At 37.5% G+C, this 19,977-nt stretch overlaps 1 protein-coding gene across 1 annotated transcript in view; it reads left to right on the forward strand.

Moving 5' to 3' along the window:
* The first annotated feature begins 350 nt into the window (after positions 1–350).
* rasip1 (Ras interacting protein 1) overlaps positions 351–19,977 on the forward strand; it is a 37,428-nt gene continuing 17,801 nt past the window's right edge. Inside the window, exons 1-7 of the mRNA XM_056475689.1 lie at positions 351–677; positions 4,398–4,519; positions 6,248–6,696; positions 10,417–10,677; positions 13,784–14,010; positions 16,792–16,953; positions 17,304–17,508. Of these exons, the coding sequence (XP_056331664.1) occupies positions 4,398–4,519; positions 6,248–6,696; positions 10,417–10,677; positions 13,784–14,010; positions 16,792–16,953; positions 17,304–17,508 (1,426 nt within the window). The 5' untranslated portion in view covers positions 351–677. The remainder of the gene's footprint in view (positions 678–4,397; positions 4,520–6,247; positions 6,697–10,416; positions 10,678–13,783; positions 14,011–16,791; positions 16,954–17,303; positions 17,509–19,977) is intronic.

The raw sequence follows: 19,977 nt of genomic DNA on the forward strand, positions 1-19,977 counted from the left end.
TGCCATAATAAATATCTGACAAGAATGAGATTAAAGTATTGATGGACAGACTTAGTATGTGACAAAAAAGTCTTTTTATAAAATCTGTGGAAAATTCAAAATGTCCTCCGTCCTGATTAGGCCCACTGAGTTCTCTGACTGTCACACGATTTTCCGGCTCTCTTCTGTTTTTGAATGGACATCCTGACTGGTGCTTATTCCATTTTTTAGTCTCACACTCAGTATGTACAACAGTGTCACTGTCATGGCTTTATATGTATACTTCATATTCTCTCTCTCTCTCTCTCTCTCTCTTTTTCTCAGGATATAGGTGTTGTCCATTGGGGAGGAAGGAAATTCTGTCATTTAGAACAATGGGCCTGCTTCTCTATCTATAGACGCAGAAACGGGAGAACGAAGTGGAGGGAGAAATAGAAAGCAAGGACTAGAAAAACCTTCTAGAACAACTTTACCTTCAAAAATGGAAAAAACAAACTAAAAACCAAGAGAACGAAAAGTTCCTGATCAGTCAAAGCAAGGCCTGAGGCAGAAAATGGACTGTTTAAGTCTAATACTTCTGGAGTAAGACGACACAAAGCTGACCTCCACTGATATTTTATCATCCTGAAACTTTCCACAAACAACAACAGCTATTCTGAAGATTTATCCTGAAATAAAGAGGACGTCCATCACAGTGGGTAAGTCGCATTCATTTGTCTCCAACGATGTGAAAAGTCATTTTACCAATTTTACAGATCTAGAGCTGCAGTCAGCATATCCTGAAAGCCTTTCCCAACCCAAAGTTGTAAATTTTATTTCTTGGTTGTTCTACATCCACCATTTACTCCGTAGAATGTGATGAAATCAATTATGGTCACAGAGTCAACATATTATAGTGAACTTCAGTTTTTTTGGAGGGACGACAGAGGGCAGATGACACTTAGGGGGTCTACTCAGGGGTTTTCCCTGTCTGTCTGTGAGGATACATGGAGGTGAAGTCCACAATCAGGGCGGAGGACGAAAAAAATGTATGTTATTACGATAGCCGACTTTGAGCGCTTTTAATCAAAGGATGATATTCATAGAATGTGGTTTGGCTGCACGGCTGATCCTCAGCAGTGATAGTTTCATGTCGGTTGATATCCTCGTCATGGCCTCTTGGCGAAGCCACTTGACTCTTACTTGACTTCCACCAGTTTGCTTAGCTCAGGAGCAACCGTGCCAAACCTCTGCTTTTCATTAGACATGTAGACATGAATGCGAAATAAATCTTTTTCTCAGAGCCATAACTATTCACCGCCTGCACTGTCAACTTTGTGGCATTTGCTGCTAGCTGCTCTGACGCTCTGTTACTCAGAGACTCTTAGATGACGAAGAAAGCATGACATTGCAGATCCCGAATATTTAACACGACATTAGCTTTCCCTTCCATTCTGAAATCTGATTTTGATAGGGTACGTTACAACTTTCAATTCTATTGCTATTTATATCTATTTAAAGAAACACTAACAAATTCATACAACTTCCCTAGAGTTAAACAGTTAGAGTTTTACAACTTTTTTTTATCTATTTAGCACATCTCCAGGTCTGGTGGGAGCACTATTAGCGTAGCTTAGCAAAAATAATTGAATCAGATTAGATTATTAGCAACTCACTCAAAAAAAAAATGTTTTAAAAATTTTCCTAATTAAAGAGCCTCTATTATGCATTACAAAAGGTCATATTTTGGTTTTCGGGGTCTCCAACAACAGGCTGATATGCATGCAAGGATGAATCATTCATTATCATACACACTGCATGGATGGTAATTTTCAAAAACCCATTATAGAGGCTCTTTAAAGCTTTAGTTCTGTAGTTTACTAAGACTGATGGAAAATGAAAACTTGCTTTTATCAAGGTCAATATGGCTAGAAACTCTACTCTCATTTTGCCATAATTCTTGATTAAACCAACCCCACTGAAAAACAACAGCTTAAACCAGCCTAGGCTGGTTGGCTGGTTTTAGCTTGTCGACCAGCCTGGTTTTAGAGGGGTTTTGGCCATTTCCAGGCTGGTTTCCAGCCACTTACAGCCTGGTCTTAGCTGGTCAGCTAAAACCAGCTTGACCAGCCTAGACAGGCTAGGAGCCCAGCCAAAACCAGCTATGTCCAGCTTAAACCAGGGTGCTCAAGCTGGTTTTAGCTGGGTTTAGCTGGTCATTTTCCAGCCTGACCAGCTAAGACCAGGCTGGAAATGGCTGGAAACCATCTAAAACCAGGCTGGTCAACCAGCTAAAACCTGCCAACCAGCCTAGGCTGGTTTAAGCTGGATTTTTCAGCAGGGAAAATGAGAGTAAAGTTTCTATCCATATCAGGATAGACTACAGAAAAGTCAAGTTTTAAAATAGGAAAGCTATCAATTCTCGTTTTTTAAAATTTATTTAAAGTAAGATGCTAATGGTCTAATCCAGTGTTTCTCAACCATGTTTCTGGAGGACCACCAGCTCTGCACATTTTGCATGTCACCTTAACCAAACACACCTGATTTAGTTCATAAGCTCATTAGAAGAGACTGAAAGACCTGTAATGAGTGTGAAAGACTAAGGAGACATCCAAAACATGCAGTGTTGGTGGTCCTCCAGGAACACAATTGAGAAACACTGGTCTAATCCGATTCAACGATCTACGCTGAGCTAAACCAATAGTGCCCCCACCAGACCTGGAGTTTGACTGAATGGATAAAAATGTTCAAATTCAACTGTTTAACTCTAGTAGAGCTGTAAAATGAGCCTACTTCCAAAAAAAGTAGTCTTTTAGATGTTTATTTAAATCACTGTTAATTAACCTAGTTAAGCCTTTAAATTGCACTTTAAGCAAGATAATAGTATCTTTTGAAATAACACATAAACAATTACTTACTGTCATCATAGAAATTAGTTATTAAGACAATTATGTTTAAAAAGGTGTTAATACGTTAAATAGCACTTGGGAAGCACAGTATGTGAAAAAGAATTACAATTTTACTATAGAGCTGATAATTTTGCCTTTAAATATTGAAATAAACATATTCATATGGCTGAGAAAAAATATGAAATTAAAACTTGTTTCTTCAAACACTTTTCATTAAATGAGACATTAATGTATGTGTTCACCCAAATGCTCTGCATATTTACGTTTTTTGCTATAACAATTCAAATATGGGAAAAACATGTAAAGAAATGGTTAAAAGTACAAATTCTGATCAGTTTAACCAAGAAAACTGACTACTTAAGCCTTTTGATTCTGAAATAAATCATAATCCATTGGTATTTGTGTATCAGATGCTGTTTAATCTTTCAGAGGCTGAAAAATTGATTAACTGGTTGCATGCAGGTCCTGCCTTCACTAACTGTCAATCGATATGTAAATGTGATTGGATGGTAATTTTGTTCATGCAATTGTATTGGAGGACAGCTAACGAAGTGCTATGCAGGTAAACCTCACTCCTCTGGCCTCAAAAGATGCACAAATGTCTACAAATAGATCTACAAATGTTACAGGCCATGGTCTTTAGCCTCCTCAGAGCTCAGAGCTCCCCAGCTCAGAGCGGGTTGGTTGCAATAGGACTGGGGGGTTACATGTGAAAAATGATCCCGGACGAGCCCCCACGTGTAACCCACCAGTACTTCTGCACCAAATCCTGTCTGAGCTAGGATCGAACCGGCTACTCTTTGCATGGGAGTCGGTTGCTATAACAAGGAGGCTAAAGACCATAGCCCCTAGCTTCTGTCGCACCTATTGAGGTTAGAGGTGTGAGGTTTACCTGCATAGCACTTCGCTAGTTGGCCTCTGTTACACAATTAAACTATGACATGATACCATACCACTGATTAGCCTATTTTTGTGTGACATAGAAGCTTACAACAAGGACTAATTTATTTCTTACAAAAAGATGAAAAACAGGACAATTTTTTCCCCACACTCTCAGAAATAATGGTATGAGAGCTGTCACTCTAGTGGTACCTTTTCACACATTTGTAACTAAAGTGTCCTTATTAATATATGCCAAGGGTACACGATAGTATCTAAAAAGTACAAAAGTGTAGGCTTACCTCTTGACATCTTTAGGTACTAACATATACCATGGAGGTACCAATATGGACCCTTTTAGTGCAAATGTGTACCATTAGAAAAGTATCACATCACGTACTTTAATTTGTGAGTCGGTCGGTCAGCTATAAATGAGGCACAGTCCTGGAAAAAAACAGTACGTATGGTCAGCCTAAATTAATTTCCACAGCACAAAATCTACAAAAAGAAATCATTTAAAAAATCTTCTTCTTGTGTATGTTCTGACTGTTAAGACATTTCCCTTTCTAGCTTTGTCCTACTTCCTCCCCGATCCTTCCTTTCCCCATTTATTTTAGTCAATTTATCTTTCTCCTCTCTATACTCCCTCAGATGGAGGAGTCTGGCAGTCCCCGATTTAGGAAGCTCCATTTCCCAGTGGGCTTGTGGATAAATTCCCCACGGAAACACTTTGCCAAGCTAGGAGCTCGATGGCCCAGTGCTGCCTCAGTCAAGTTAGTGCACTGATCCTTAATTTATTAATCTTGATCAAATAAACAAACCTGACATATACACAAGAAAGTAAAGGAAAAGCTCATTTAAATTATGTGCCAAGTTTTCAGAAATATGCTTGTTTTATTGTTTAATGACTCAAAAAAAAAAAAGTTTTGTGGTGTAACCAAGGATGAGAAACTAATCACAGTGAATTCACATGTACATATCTTAGCTTTTACATTTAAAAAGATTGTAAATAAGTTTGTTACATGAAAGATATTTTTAATAAAAATAATTTGCACCACATGACGTTCTTCATTCACTTTTTTCATTCCATAATGAATTTTAAACATCCATGGGGCTATATGTTAGAATGATCATTTATTAATATATTTTCAGTACAGTTATTTTTAGTTGAACAATGTTTTTAACTATTAAAAAAAATCAAAAACAAATGATATTTACATGTATCTCAGAGCCTTTTTTCCTTATGTTTTCCTTACCTTTCCTTAACTAAAAATTGTTTATTTATTTATTTTTTTCACTTAATTGCCTCCTGTGTCACTAATAACACAAGTTTCTGGATTCTACATATAGCCTCTATAAGTGAAAAAAAGTTATTTTTAATACATTTTTTTACGTTACCCTTTTTATCATGTGCCATTATCCTTTAAACCATCCATATGTCAGAAAGAAGGTCTTAATCATTTAAAGTGCAATCAAACATCACACACTATTTTATATATTTTAAGATGTACAGGTAAGAGTAATTAACTTTTTCAATTCGGCATAAATATATGATGATGAACCACCATTTCACCCATATCTTTCACATTTTGTTTTCACAAAATGTTTTTTAAAGCATTAAAATAAACACTTCAATATTTGTAATACAGAATAATATTTAGAGTTGATTTGAATATTTTATCTCAAATGGTGTCAGCGTTTAATCATTTAAGTGTTTACAGTGTATCTGATATAATAAAAATATGTAGTCAGTACTGTATATAAAATCAACAAAGGCATAACTGTAAAAACAAAGCTTGTGCATCATAGAGAATAGGTTTTAGATCATTTTAGATCTTTTAACTCAAATGGTGTCAGAGTTTAAATTATTTATATGTTTACAGTGTATTCGATCTACTAAAAATGTCTTTATATTCAATTAACAAAAGCATAACTGTAAAAAACAAAGCTTGTGCATCATACAGAATAATATTTAGATCATTGTAGAGTTCAATATTTGAATATTTTATCTCAAATGGTGTCAGAGTTTAATTACTTTTACCATTTTTAAATTAAAAGTTATTTTAAAAATATAATAAAAATAAATAAAGTGTCAATTCCAGTCTTGTGCAATAAGAAGGAGGTTTTTCTGTACATTTCAGTACTTATTTAGGTATTTTACATTTTTATATTTTGTATTTCTATTACATTTTTAAAATTGAGAAATTAAGCCTTGTGCAACATAAAGGGCGCATATTTATGTCTATCCGACATATTTATGGAGCAAAAAATTTAATTAGTTTGAAACTGAAGGTCTAATGAATGTTAAACGTCAAACTAACTTTACTGTGGTAATAATTCTGACATCAACTGTTTATAAAATGACTTTTGTAAACTAAATTTGATTCAGACACCAAAACAGGACGTCTCTCATCTTTGACCCACATACAGCACTTCTTGTTTAGACATCTTAAAATATGACACATGTACATCACCTTCTTTCTGTTGCCTCATTTCATCAGATCCACCACGAGCTCAGATGCTGCTTCAGTGCACGAGGCCCCATCATCAGTCCCCTCCTCCCTCTCTCACTCCACCCCTTCTCTAGCCCCGCCCTCTCCATCCCCCTCCCCCGCCTTTCTCCGCCCTCGCCCTGCCAATCAGCAATCCCGGGCCAAGCGTCTGTCCCATCTCTTCCTGAGAGGCCGGTCCAATAGTGACCGGGACCGGGCCATTGGAGAACGAGAGCGGGAGATATGGGCACATTCAGCCACCCCTTCATCCCATCACTACCTGCCTCCTGCCTCTTCTAATGCTCCGGGGCTGGTCAAGATCTATGGAGATGCCCTGTCCAGTGGAGCCAACTACAGGAGTCTGCTGGCGAATATGCACTCCACTGCCCGCCAGCTCATTCAGCAGGTCATCACCCGCTACATGGAGAGAGAGCGAGAGAACGAGAGTGAAGACACAGGTAAAAATACAGTCACATGATTTCAGTGGCCACAGCTGTCAAAACAACAAAAACACAACATAGGCTCATTCTGAAAATGTAGCCCTATATACATTTCTGGAGATCATGAGTTATGTAGCCAGAGGTACACATGGCTGCATTTCATTTGCATTTTAAACAAATGCTACAGGGCGGTATGTCACCATTCCTTTTCGCACTTACCAGCTGACCGCTTACCTCCATATGGACGGCTTTCCCACTGTAACCAGTTTGTCCCGTTAGCTCGCCATGTCCGTTGGCGGACTTGAGATGCAGAGAGGAGTTGACCACGACCACGGGGTTTAAGTCCGGCAAAGAACAGTTCCAGAAAGCAGATAAGACAAAAACAGAATCCAAAAAATAAAATAATCAAGTAAATAACAGGGTAAGAATGTGTTAAAATCTGAAAACGTGGTAAAAATGGGGCCTTTTTTTTTGTATTGCTTTTGAAAATTGTTGGTTGGGTTTAGGGAAGTGGGTGGGCGGGTCAGTCGGTGCTTTTGAAAACACTATTGGTTGGATTTAGGAAAACAGGAGGGTGGGTCAGTCGTTCGGTCAGTCAGTTCTGTCACCAGCTGTTCTGTCAGTCAAACAGTCCGTAAACAGCGGCCTCTGGTGGGTTTATGTGAGAACAGCAGGCATGAATGGCACTCGTGAGAGAAATCTGAGATCTCAAAAAGCGTACACAGCAGCCTCTTGTGGAATTGCCGAATACAAAAACTGCAAAAAACGTACGCCCTGGGATGTATTTCGTGGTCTCCAGAAATGTATATAGAGGTATGTTTTCAGAAAAGCCTGGGTTGCTAAAACACCATAAAAGTGACACGCAAAAATGAAAATTGTCCGTACACTGTAAAAAATATACGGAAATGAGAAGTTTTGCATATGTTTTTATTTCCCCCCTTTATTTATGTCTTTGAATGACATTTTGTGACCTTGGTCTTTCTTCCAACATCTTTTAATCATAAAAAGTTTGAAAAAGTGACTTTTATGAACATTTTTAATAGTTTAAAGTGATATATTGTCTGGGCTGGTGTTGTATATTATGGTACAAAAACCTTGTAATAAGTGAAGTTTAATATTAAACTAATTTCGAGAGGAGCATGTGCTCATGATTGACCCAGCTGGCCCACATTAGCTAATCACGATCCTCCAATCAAAGGATCTCAAGTTATTATATATGTCTGGAAGAAACCCCCTCCTACCCTTCTTTCACCTTTATCCAGAATAGGCAGCACGGTGGCCCTGTGACTAGCACTGTTGTCTCACAGCAAGAATAACAATGGCGCCGGGTCCTCGCTGGGCCATCTGGTATTTCTGTGCGGAGTTTGCATGTCTTCCCCATGTCCGAGTGGGTTTCCCCTGGGTTCCCTGGGTTCCCACCGTCCAAATATGCTCTATATTATAGATAAAATAAGCCTAAATTTTTTTTTCTTAATGTCTTACTCTCAGGAAGTTCACCCTAGCCTCAGCAGCGGGGGAGTTTTGAGATCGATCTCCCCTCACCCTGCAAAAGGGAGAGAGCCCTAGGCCCGAGGATCCCTTGAGCTCATGGCTTTCTCCCGGGACAGTATGCCAAACAAGCTATGTATAAATCATGAGCTAAGTGTGAATTCTTGAAACTGCCAGGACATTTTGTGGTATTTTACAGACTAACTTCTCCATATATTATTTCTTATACATTAAATTATTTCAAACTACTAAAATGTCAATAAAAGTCACTTCGTAAAACTACAGAGTTGAATTTTCAGCAGATCACAGATCAACATCCCATAATGCAATTCACAACCGTAAATAAATGAAAAACACTTACATACAGAAACTATTAATTAGCAGATTTTTACAGTGTAGCTATGTTTCCATCCACCAATTTGTATGAACATTTCGCATACTGGATAAAGATTTTATACAATTAGAAAATAGTACAGAAACTACAATGCAAATACATATACTGAATAATGTAATATATGATATCTATGTGCATAATACCTTTTCATTGAAGTGTATTTGTGAATTGCTTAAGATTTTGTGTTTTCCATGAAGTATAAAATGTGCATAAAAAGTAATTAGATTTTGTTTCAGTTGTCACAAATATGTATACAGGACAATGGCAATCCGATTTCATGTAGGAACTGGGGCGCGATGGGTTGACATCAGTGGACACACTAGCAGACCGACCACTGTAAAACATCTGAAATGTTATTTTGGTCATTCTAAAACCACTTTGCCAAAGTCTGTCATCAAAGTGGTTCAGTATTATGACCTCCCCAAACTTCTTGAGCAACTTCTTGAATATCTTGAGTATCTGCTCTGCGCTCCCAAAGACTGGTCTCACATCTCCAAAAGCCACATTGCGCTCATTGCTTTTGGTCGTTATGTTCTAAGGTGTAATGCAAGTGGGTTATTATATAAAAAGGCCTGTGTCTTCGCCTAATGCAGCGATTTTCATTTTTATTTTGATATTTGGCACCAGTTTATCAGGAAGTGACGATTTTGTTGTGTTTTATTCACAAATGTTTTATGCAATTTTTCAGTTTTCCACCTAATTCGCATCTTTGGATGGAAACATAGCTAGCTCGGCAGCTAGCTCTCGGCTACTCTCACATAGTCGCCCACTGAAGCTAAGCAGGGCTGCGCACGGTCAGTAACTACATGGGAAAGCTAGGTTGCTGCCAGAAGTGGTGTTAGTGAGGCCAGCAGGGGGTGCTCAACTTGCGGTCTATGTGGATCCTAACACTCAAGTATATTGATAAAGACTCTATACTGCTTAGTGAACGCCGTCTTTCAGATGAGACGTTAAACCGAGGTCCTGACTCTTTGTGGTCATTAAAAAGGCCAGGATGTCCTTCGAATAAGAGTAGAGGTTTAATTTGCCCACTGGCCTCTGTCCATCATGGCCTCCTAAACATCCCCATAAAATAATTGGCTTCATCACTTTGTCTCCTCTTCACCAATCACCTGGTGTGTGGTGTGCGGTCTGGCGCAATATGGCTGCCGTCGCATCATTCAGGTGGATGCTGCATACTGGTGGTGGATGAGGAGATTCCCCCCAGTGTCCAGAAAAGCGCTATATAAATGTAGGGAATTATTGTTATTATTATTACTGTTGTTGACTCATGCTCAAATTGTTCTAAACCTGTTTGAATTTAGATTTTTCTGTTAAACCAAAAAGAAGATATTCTGGAAAATGTTGGAAACCGGTAGCCATTGACTTCCATAGTATCTTTTTTCATAGTATGTATAAAATAGGCTATGGTTTCCAACTTTCTTCAGAATATCTTCTTTTTGGTTCAACAGAAAAAAGAACCTCAGGAGGGAGAGTAAATGTACATTCTGGGTGTGAACTATCCCTTTAAGGGGACACTTACACAACACAATGTTGTGTATTTAACATTTAATGGTGTGACAATCCATTAAATAGTGCTTTTGAAGTGTTTTTTTTTTTTAAAGAACTAAGTAAAAATAATTTAAATAGCCAATATGATGTGAGGTTAAGTGAAAAATGGTTTTGAAACTTTCATATAATTATGCATACTAGGCTCGTCAGCCATTATCTAAATCTTGTATTTCACATCAAAAGCAAGCCCCAAATAGTCAAATGTGCATTCTGAAACGTAACAGATTAGCTGAAGGAAGCTAGGCTTTACCCGCTCATTGTGCCTTTCCCTTCTGAATATCCCAACTTCCTGTTCACCTGGTCAGCTCTCCAGAAATATTCCCCCGAAGACTTCCTGTTGTGTGATGTCATTGGAAAGCCCATTCACCAGGCAGATGGAGCCGTTAAATGGCAAACGGAGTGCCGGAGGGGTGTAGCGTCCTGGGAATGTCCCTTACAGCTGGTGGATATGTGGAGGCCCAAAGACGGTTTCGAGCGACGCTTCGAGATCCAGCGCCTGGATGAGTATGAGAGGGAGGAGAAAGAGAAGGAGAAGGAGAGAGAGAGGGATGGAGAGAGCTATCAAGGTTGGAACATCTTCATATACAGTCATGGTCTAAATTATTGACACCCTTGGAGAATAGCAGCAAAGAATGCTGTGAAAATGAACATGCTTTAAAAACTTTCATTGAAATCAAACAATTGAAAATGGGATGTCATATTATGAAATTAATACTTTTCTCCAAATCACATACACATTTTGGGCAGCCCTAAGTGAAGTTTATTTATAAACTAATTTCAAGAGGAGCACGTGCTTATGATTGAACACAGCTGGTCATTCATTACTCAACTCATGATTCACCAATCAGACAATTTCCAAGTCATTACAATACCCTAAGTTCAATATAACAGTCATCTTTGTTTTGAAGAATCCCCCCTTCCACCCCTACTCCGGGTGGCTCAGTGGTTAGCACTGTTGCCTCACAGCAAGAAAGCCACTGGTTCTAGTCCTTACCAAGCCAGCCGACGTTTCTGTGCAGAGTTTACACGTTCTCCCTGTGTTCACGTGGGTCTCCCCTGGGTCACCCGGTTTCCTCCCACCGCCCAAAAACATGCTACCTAATTTAATTGACTAATCCAAATCGGCACCATAGACGTGCTCCTAGTAAGTAGTTATCTCTTAAGAGCAATCACTATCTGTTTATTAGCCACTACGCCAGGGGAGTTTCGAGATCTACCTGAGCTCAAACTCCCCTCTAGCCCTGTCACAAGTGGGAGCCCTGGGCTCGGGATCTTATGAGCTCAGGGCTCTCTCCTGGGACACCATGCCAAACACGCTTTATAATCAATCATCAGCTAAGTGTGAACTCTTGAAACATTCTTAGTAGTGAAATATCTCCACAGCATATTTTCATTCATTTTTGAGTGAAAAACAAACTCAAAAGTGTTCATAGTTCTGTTTTACAAGAGTATAGATGTAAAACAGAAAAGCCAAATTCTGTTATTCATCCTTAATAAAGACTGTTTTGCTTCCTAAACTTGAAAGTGGTTGACAAAGAATAGGCAAAGTTTTGAAAAAATACTTACAGCTGCAGAATTTGCAGAAAATTCTTGACAGAATTATAATAAACAAAACAAAATAAGTAAAAGTGTCCACAAGCTGTTTGCAATGCTTTCACAAAAAATCCTCTGCAGTCGTTTAAGAACAAACTCCAGCATATCAGGAACTACTGGAGCTTCAAATAGGACAGGTTCTATGGTTAGATAAAACAAACAAACAAAAAAAACTTTTCAGCTGCAAATGCGAGATAGGTTTGTACCCTTTGTGCAGGGTAAATATTTTGCAGAATCTTTAATATTACAGTCCTATTTTTCTGCCAGATGTTTTAAACATGCACTATAAAAAGTGATTAGTTCATTTACACAATAAAAGTGAGTAAATCCATTGTTTTAAAAACGGCAAGTTGGCTTTACTTGAGTAAACCTACTAAAAGGTGATTAAACCTATTGTAACTTGGAACAGTTAAGTTGACTTAACATTATTTTTATAATTATGCCCATATGTACTTAAAATTTCAAGGCAATTCACTTTTTAAAAGTAAAGACAACTAACTAGTTTAAGTAAAATCAACTTATCGCTGGGTTCCACACAATTCCTTCATGTTGTTCCAACACAAATCCATTAAGGTAACTTTTATTTATTTATTTATTTTTTTTACAAATTTAAGTGAATTGAACATAAAACGATTAAGTTGTCCCCAAAAATACCCTAAGAATTGTGTTGTTTCAGCTCATTCTAAATAAGTAGTTTTAAAAAGCTGCAAAAACATATTTTTTGAGTGAGGATCACACATTCGATCAAATACCATAAACTTAAACAATGAAAGCCTGACAGCCTAATATACTAGATGTGTTATAATGAATAAGCCTTGATTGGATCTCCTAATGACAATGATCCTAAAGAAAATCTAAATTGACACAGTAAAAAAAAATTGAATGACAAAAAGTCAAGACAACAAATATTTTTATGTTGCTTTAACTGATTTTTAATAACTTAATCCGGTTTCAGCTCAATTGTTAAAGTTATACAAGGTTTAACTTAATATTTTTAGTCAGTTTCATTGATGTAATTTGAGATGATTAGAAAAGTTCATTTGATTCAACTAAAAAATTTAGGACAGCTTGATTTTTTTTACAGTGTGCCATTAGCAGGCCAGTCTCCTTACTGGAAAAAAAGCTGGACAGGATCTGAAAGATAAGGATCTGGAGAGATTCTGTATAGAAAAATGCTCTCCATAATCTCTATCCAGGTTTCTTCCAAGAGACATTTTGGGAAAACAAACAGAGATGTTATCAGGGCAAATGGAGGTTGCAATAGCAAACAAACAAAAAATAAATAATAAAATAATTTCATCCAATATGTATTAGAATTTTTTTTTAATCAAAAGCATTGATTTCCACCCATTTTCAATTGTTTTATTTAAATGAAAGTTAGATTTTTTTTGTGTAGATTCTTTAAAAAAAGATTATTTAGCTCATATTTACCAAGGACGTCAATAATTGTGACTGTTGATCTTTATTTATACAGTTGAAGTCAGAAGTATTAACCCCCCCTCCCCCCACCCCTGAATTATTAGCCCCCTGTAAATTTTTTTCCCCAATTTCTCTTTAACGAAGAGAAGATTTTTTCAACACATTTCTAAACATAATAGTTTTAATAACTCATTTCTAATAACTGATTTATTTTCTCTTTGCCATGATGACAGTAAATAATGTTTGACTAGATATGTTTCAAGACACTTCTATACAGCTTAAAGTGACATTTAAAGGCTTAACTAGGTTAATTAGGTTAACTAGGCAGGTTAGGGTAATTAGGCAAGTTATTGTTTAACGATAAGTTTTTTCTGTATTATTCTGTACTATTGAAAAAAATATATAGCTTAATGGGGCTAATAATATTGACCTTAAAATGTTTTTAAAAATGTTTATTCTAGCCAAAATAAAACAAATAAGACTGCTCCAGAAGAAAAAATATTATCAGACATATACTGTGAAAATTCCCTTGCTCTGTTAAACATCATTTGGAAAATATTTTAAAAAGAAAAAAATAATAATTTGGCTAATCATTCTGACTTCAATTGGTTATAAGTCAAGTCTATGAACAAACAAATGAGAGATCTGTTGTGGTGACAGGTGTGCGCTGGAGGCGGAGCCGCATGTCATCTGGGGGTGGAGTTGAGGAAGAGCGAGGTCATCGAGGGCGGAACTCAGAGCTCAGGAGGAGCATCAGTGACATGAACCTCAGTGTGAGGCGCCGACAGGGAAACACTGGCAATGACCCTCGTCGCTCTGGCTGTGCCCAAAACAATGGACAGGACAGGAAGAACATAGTGAGCATGATCGCAACCGAAGGAGGAGAGGTAAAAGAAAGAAACTGGCCCGCTTTTCAGTACTTTGCAAGCTCAATAATGTGAAACAAGTTAACAAGTTACAAATTTAAAATAGTTTTGGGCCCGTAGTTCAGATTTTTATTTGCTCTTATGTCATTTAATTTTAAGAACAAAATTAGTTTTTTTATTACTTATACTATCTTACAAGTAGGCAGTTCATTCCACTGTGGTGACCCCAGATTAATAAAGGGACTAAGCCGAAAATAAAATAAATGAATGAATCTTACACATCAGAGTTTTATTCTTAACCTTAACGATGATATTTTAAAATGAATTAATAATGTTTACATGACATGAACTAAGGTTTCCTTGTTATATGATTTTTTCAGAGAACTTATTACCTTAATTTTTACTTGCCCCTCCTTTATTTCCCCATAAATATATACATTTTACAGTTATTTTTAAACTCACACATGTACAAACACGAGCAAATCTTGGTCATTTTAATTCAATAGTTGATTCCATAGTTGACAAAAACATTACATTTTTGTATTTTACAACCTGAACTAACCTTTTTTTTGTCATAAGAATGTGAAACCTTGACCTTAACTGTGACCTAAGAGCACTCTTCATTGTTAAATAGCATTAAAATCTTAAAATACAATTTTAGAAGTGTTTAATGTGTTAAGTTTAATACTTTTTGAACATTGTTTTTTATATTATTTTTAACATTTAATTAAAGGTTGTTCTAATTCTAATTATTTAACAATATGTACAATACACATAAGCATAATAGTCATAAAGAAATCTTCCAAACAGAAATATATTCTAAATATCTCAAAACTATTACTACATTACTAATTATACTACATACTAAGTAAGTATTTCAACTGACCAGCTAGATCATATAAACTAATAATTTAAAAACAAAAGGTCAAAAGCAGAATTCACAACTAAATGTTGCAAACAGTCAATAATTTCATAAAAGAATGCATGTATTAAAGTAAGATATATAAACAGTGGGTACGGAAAGTGTTCAGACCCCCTTAAATTATTCACTCTTTGTTATATTGCAGCCATTTGCTAAAATCATTTAAGTTTTTAAATTTTAAATCATTTTTTTCCTCATTAATTTACACACAGCACTCAATATTGACAGAGAAACACAGAATTGTTGACATTTTCGCAGATTTATTAAAAAAGACAAACTGAAATATCACATTGTCCTAAATATTAAGACCCTTTGCTCAGTATTAATTAGAAACACCATTTTAATCTAATACAGCCATGAGTCTTTTTGGGAAAGATGCAACAAGTTTTTCACACCTGGATTTGGGGATCCTCTGCCATTCCTCCTTGCAGATCCTCTCCAGTTTTTTCATGTTGGCTGGTAAACGTAGGTGGACAGCTATTTTTAGGTCTCTTCAGAGATGCTCAATTGGGTTGTTGTGAAACCACTCTTTTGGCCCAGTCTGAGGTTCTGAGCAATCTGGAGAAGGTTTTCTTCTAGGATATCCCCATACTTGGCTGCATTCTTCGTTCCTTGCTTTGCAACCAGTCGTCCTGTCCCTGCAGCGGAAAAACACCCCCACAGCATGATGCTGCCTCCACCATCCTTCACTGTTGGGACTGTATTGGACAGGTGATGAGCAGTGCCTGGTTTTCTCCACACATACCGCTTAGAATTATGGCCAAAAAGTTCTATCTTGGTCTCATCAAATCAGATAATCTTATTTCTCACCATCTTGAAGTCTTTCAGGTGTTTTTTTTTAGCAAACTCCATGAGAGCTTTCATGCGTCCCGACTGGTGAAGGGCTGCAGTGATGGTTGACTTCTTTCTCCCATCTCCCGACTCCTTCTCTAGAGCTCAGCCACAGTGATTTTTGGGTTCTTCTTTACCACTCCTACCAAGGCTCTTCTCCTTCGATAGCTATGTTTGGCTGGACAGCCAGATCTAGGAAGGGTTCTGGTCATCCCAAACGTCTTCAATTTAAAGATTATGGAGACCACTGTGCTCCTAGGAACTTTAAGTGCAGCAGTTTTTTTATAACCTTGACCAGATCTGTGCCTTGCCACAATTCCGTCTCAGAGCTCGTCAGGCAGTTCCTTTGTCCTCATGATTGTCATTTGCTCTGACATCCATTGCAAGGTATAAAGTCTCAAATGAAGGTGTAGAAACATCTCAAGGATGATCAGAACAAATGGACAGAACCTGAGTTAATTATATGAGTGTCACAGCAAAGGGTCTGCTCTATATATTTAGAACAGGGGTGTCCAAACTCAGTCCTGGAGGGCTGGTGTGCTGCATATTTTGGTTCCAAGCCCAATAAAACACACCTGAACCAGCTAATCAAGCTCTTTCTAGTAGAAACTTCCAGGGATGTGCGTTGAAGGAAATTGGAGCTAAACTATGTAAGATATCTGGCCCTCCAGGATTGAGTTTGGACATGCCTGATTTAGGACTATGTGATATTTCAGTTTTTCTTTTTTAATAAATCTGCAAAAATGTCAACAATTCTGTGTTTTTCTGTCAAAATGGGGTGCTGTGTGTACATTTATGAGGAAAAAATGTACTTAAAGGATTTTACCAACTGTCTGCAATATAACAAAGATTGAAAAATGTAAGGGGTCTGAATACTTTGCGCAGCCACTGTATATATTACTCAGTGTGTCAAAAGACAATTCCATTAACAGCCCACAAAACTTTCAATGGCAGCCTTAAACGGTAGTTAAACCCCATAATGACGCATTTTCATAATACATGAGTGTTGAGCATAATGTCCCCCATTCTCATAACCCTTCTTCTTTCAGGTCAGCGGGTCAAGAGGAGGCGTCAGCGAGTCAGACAGACGCACTCGCATGGCAGACGAAGACAAAGACACCTGCGACCTGGAAGTGATGTCGCAAAGCCTGATCCTTCCACCGACAGACCGGCCTTACTTCCTGTTACTGCAGGGCTATGACCAGAGCAAGGCTAGACATGCATCACCACACTTATCTCACCGCCATCCCATGACATCATACCTGTATTCCTCTAATCACAACATACCATCGATGCCTTTATACCTCTGAGTGCAATGGCCATTGAACATGCATACAGAAGCTCTATATACACACGCGGGACGGACAATACCAACACAAGCATGCTGTGTCTACCTCAATGACCTCACACAAGCACACATTGTTGAAAACTGTAACACTCTTCATTCCTTATCATGGCTGTTTTTCTGCAACTTAAGATAGGAGATGGCACAGATTGTCGTAAGAACCACAACACAGCTTTTTTCCCTTCATTCTCCTTCTCTGGTTTGTGGTTTGTTTAGGACTTTGTGCTGTACATCATGGCGGGTCACACTCACGTTTTTGGCCGGAAGCCGACGTTTCGTGAGCGAGAGATGGACAGGGAGAGGGAGAAGAAGGGGAAAAGGCCTCTAAAAGTGGACACATACCTCTCAGCTCCTGACCTGCTCGCCCGACACCTTCTGATCAGAAGAGACACAGCCGTCCCGGAGCAACCACGTGGTCAAGGTACCCTGACATCTAAGACAAAGAATGACAGATCAATACAATAATGCGAAACAAAATGAAATCTTTGGGGTTTGTTTTGATGAAATCGATCATGCAGTCATAATACCTTTAGCCTAATTTATACCTGGTATTGAATAAAGTGTATTTTTCTTTTTTGCAATCCCACTTGTGACCATAAAACCAATCTTATGTTGCACGGTTATAGTCAAAATTACATAGTAAGGGCCAAAAAAATTTTTTTTATTATTCTATGCCAACAATCATTAGAATATTAAGTACTGACTGTTTTTATTAAAGTCTCTTTAAGGCAGGGGTCTCAAACTGCTGGCCCACGGGCCATTTGCGGCCCCCATCCTCCTCCCTCCGGCCCGCAACTGACGTCAAAAATATAACAAGATTCGGTTCAACAAAATATATTTATTTGTGGTCCCACCTACTGGACATTTAAAGTACTGTACAACAGAATATATTCGGGTTACTTTCGTTACAGCGTTTGCATGAAAAGGGGAGTTTCATTACATCCACTACAGCTGATTTTCACACTGGCAACACAAACACAGATGCAGGGGAGATAGACAGTGTTTGGGAGAGCAGCATTTACAGTGGATCTGACAGCTCTGTGGAAGTGGAGGATTTTCAGTCCATCATATTGTAGTGATATTACTGTAAACTAAGTAACTAAATCGTTTTGACTAAGGTATGTCTTTAAAAACTGAAAGAGTACTGCTGACGATAGTGGCTAAATCTGCCATCTGAATAAACATAAACAAAAATCATTGATCACTCACTTACCAAATCCGTAGAGACAGTACAATCAACACGAACTGGAACCACGTCTTTTTTTAAAAACAAGACGAGAGGTAAATCCGGATTTCACCATTTCCAGATTCGAAAAGCTCTTGAGTAAAAAATGTTTCTTGCAAACATATTTTTGTTGCGTGTTAGCAGACAACTGTAATCCACTGATGTGGCTTCACATGTGAGCTCTGCTCTCATTGCGGTGAAACATTCATTGTGGCACATTTAAAAACGCAACACTGCCGACCCATGTCTTTGAACAATTCTTCTACTACTTGTTTGAATTACGGTTGGCAACACAACGCGGCGTCCCTTTGAACACTGTAACAAGTAAAAGGAGTCTTCGAAGCAATATCATGCCATACCTGTAAACCCTCCTGTTTTTACAGTTCTATCCTGCTATCATCCCGTAAAGGTATTTTCAATCTTTCTATGAAGGGTGGCAATAATATACGAAACCCATACCGCCGAAACACCAGGGGGCGCCCCTCACTCCTAAATTTGAGTCTGTTCTGTGCTTTTGTTTTATTTAGGCATGAAAAGACTGAAATAACTAAAAACCGGCATGATTTTCTTTATTTTCGTTACAAGTGCCGTCGCCCCTCCTATGCAATCCTCAAAACAGTCATATAGCGGTGCGTTTTAGTGGGCATATCCCTTAGTTTCACATCCCAATGTTGACAGGTATGTATCATGCATATTAATTAAGTTGCATCTCGTTCACAATAGAATTAATTTGTCTTTTTCATGAATTAATGCACTCATGTGCTGAAAACTCAATGACGTCACTTTGTACCGGCCATACCTGCCAACACTCCCATATATCCTGCGAGTCTCCCGTATTTTAGACCCATCTACCGTTTTGTTCTGTCTCTCGGAAAACTCCCGGAATTTAACACAATTTTTTCTTTTTTAAATATTTCCCAAATGATGATTAAGGAAATTTTCACAGTACGCCTGATAATATTTTTTTCTTCTGGAGAAAGTCTTATTTGTTTTATTTCGGCTAGAATAAAAGCAGTTTTAATTTTTTATGAACCATTTTAAGGTAAAAATTATTAAGCTAATAAGCTATTTTTTTTTCAGACTGTCTACAGAACAAACCACCGTTATACAATAACTTGTCCAATTACTCTAACCTGCCTAGTTAACCTAATTAACCTAGTTAAGCCTTTAAATGTCACTTTAAGCTGTATAGAAGTGTCTTGAAAAATATCTAGTCAAATATTATTATTATTAGAGATGAGTTATTAAAACTATTGTGTTTAGAAATGTGTTAAAAACTTTCTCTCTGTTAAAAAGAAATTGGGGAAAAAATAAACAGGGGGGCTAATAATTGAGGGGGGATAATACTGTATAAAATAATGATAAAATAATAATTTTGGTGTTTATAAAATGTATAAAATAATGATAAAATAATAATTTTGGTGTTTCTTGACCCTTTGAACATAAAAAAATTCTCAAAACTGCAACAGTAAAAGTGCTTAAAAAAATAACAGTAGTGTGAAAGTAGTGTTGTGTGCGTGTGTGTGCACACAAAAAGACCAGCAGACATTAAAAAAGCAATACTAAGAATAAACTGGCATTGCCAATTATATAATTATGCTAGCATATAGCCAATAACTATCAACAATATTGCTGCAGCAACAATGCAGTTAAAACGTATCAAAC

Source organism: Danio aesculapii, chromosome 16 (genome assembly GCF_903798145.1).
Source record: "Danio aesculapii chromosome 16, fDanAes4.1, whole genome shotgun sequence".
NCBI lineage: Eukaryota > Metazoa > Chordata > Actinopteri > Cypriniformes > Danionidae > Danio > Danio aesculapii.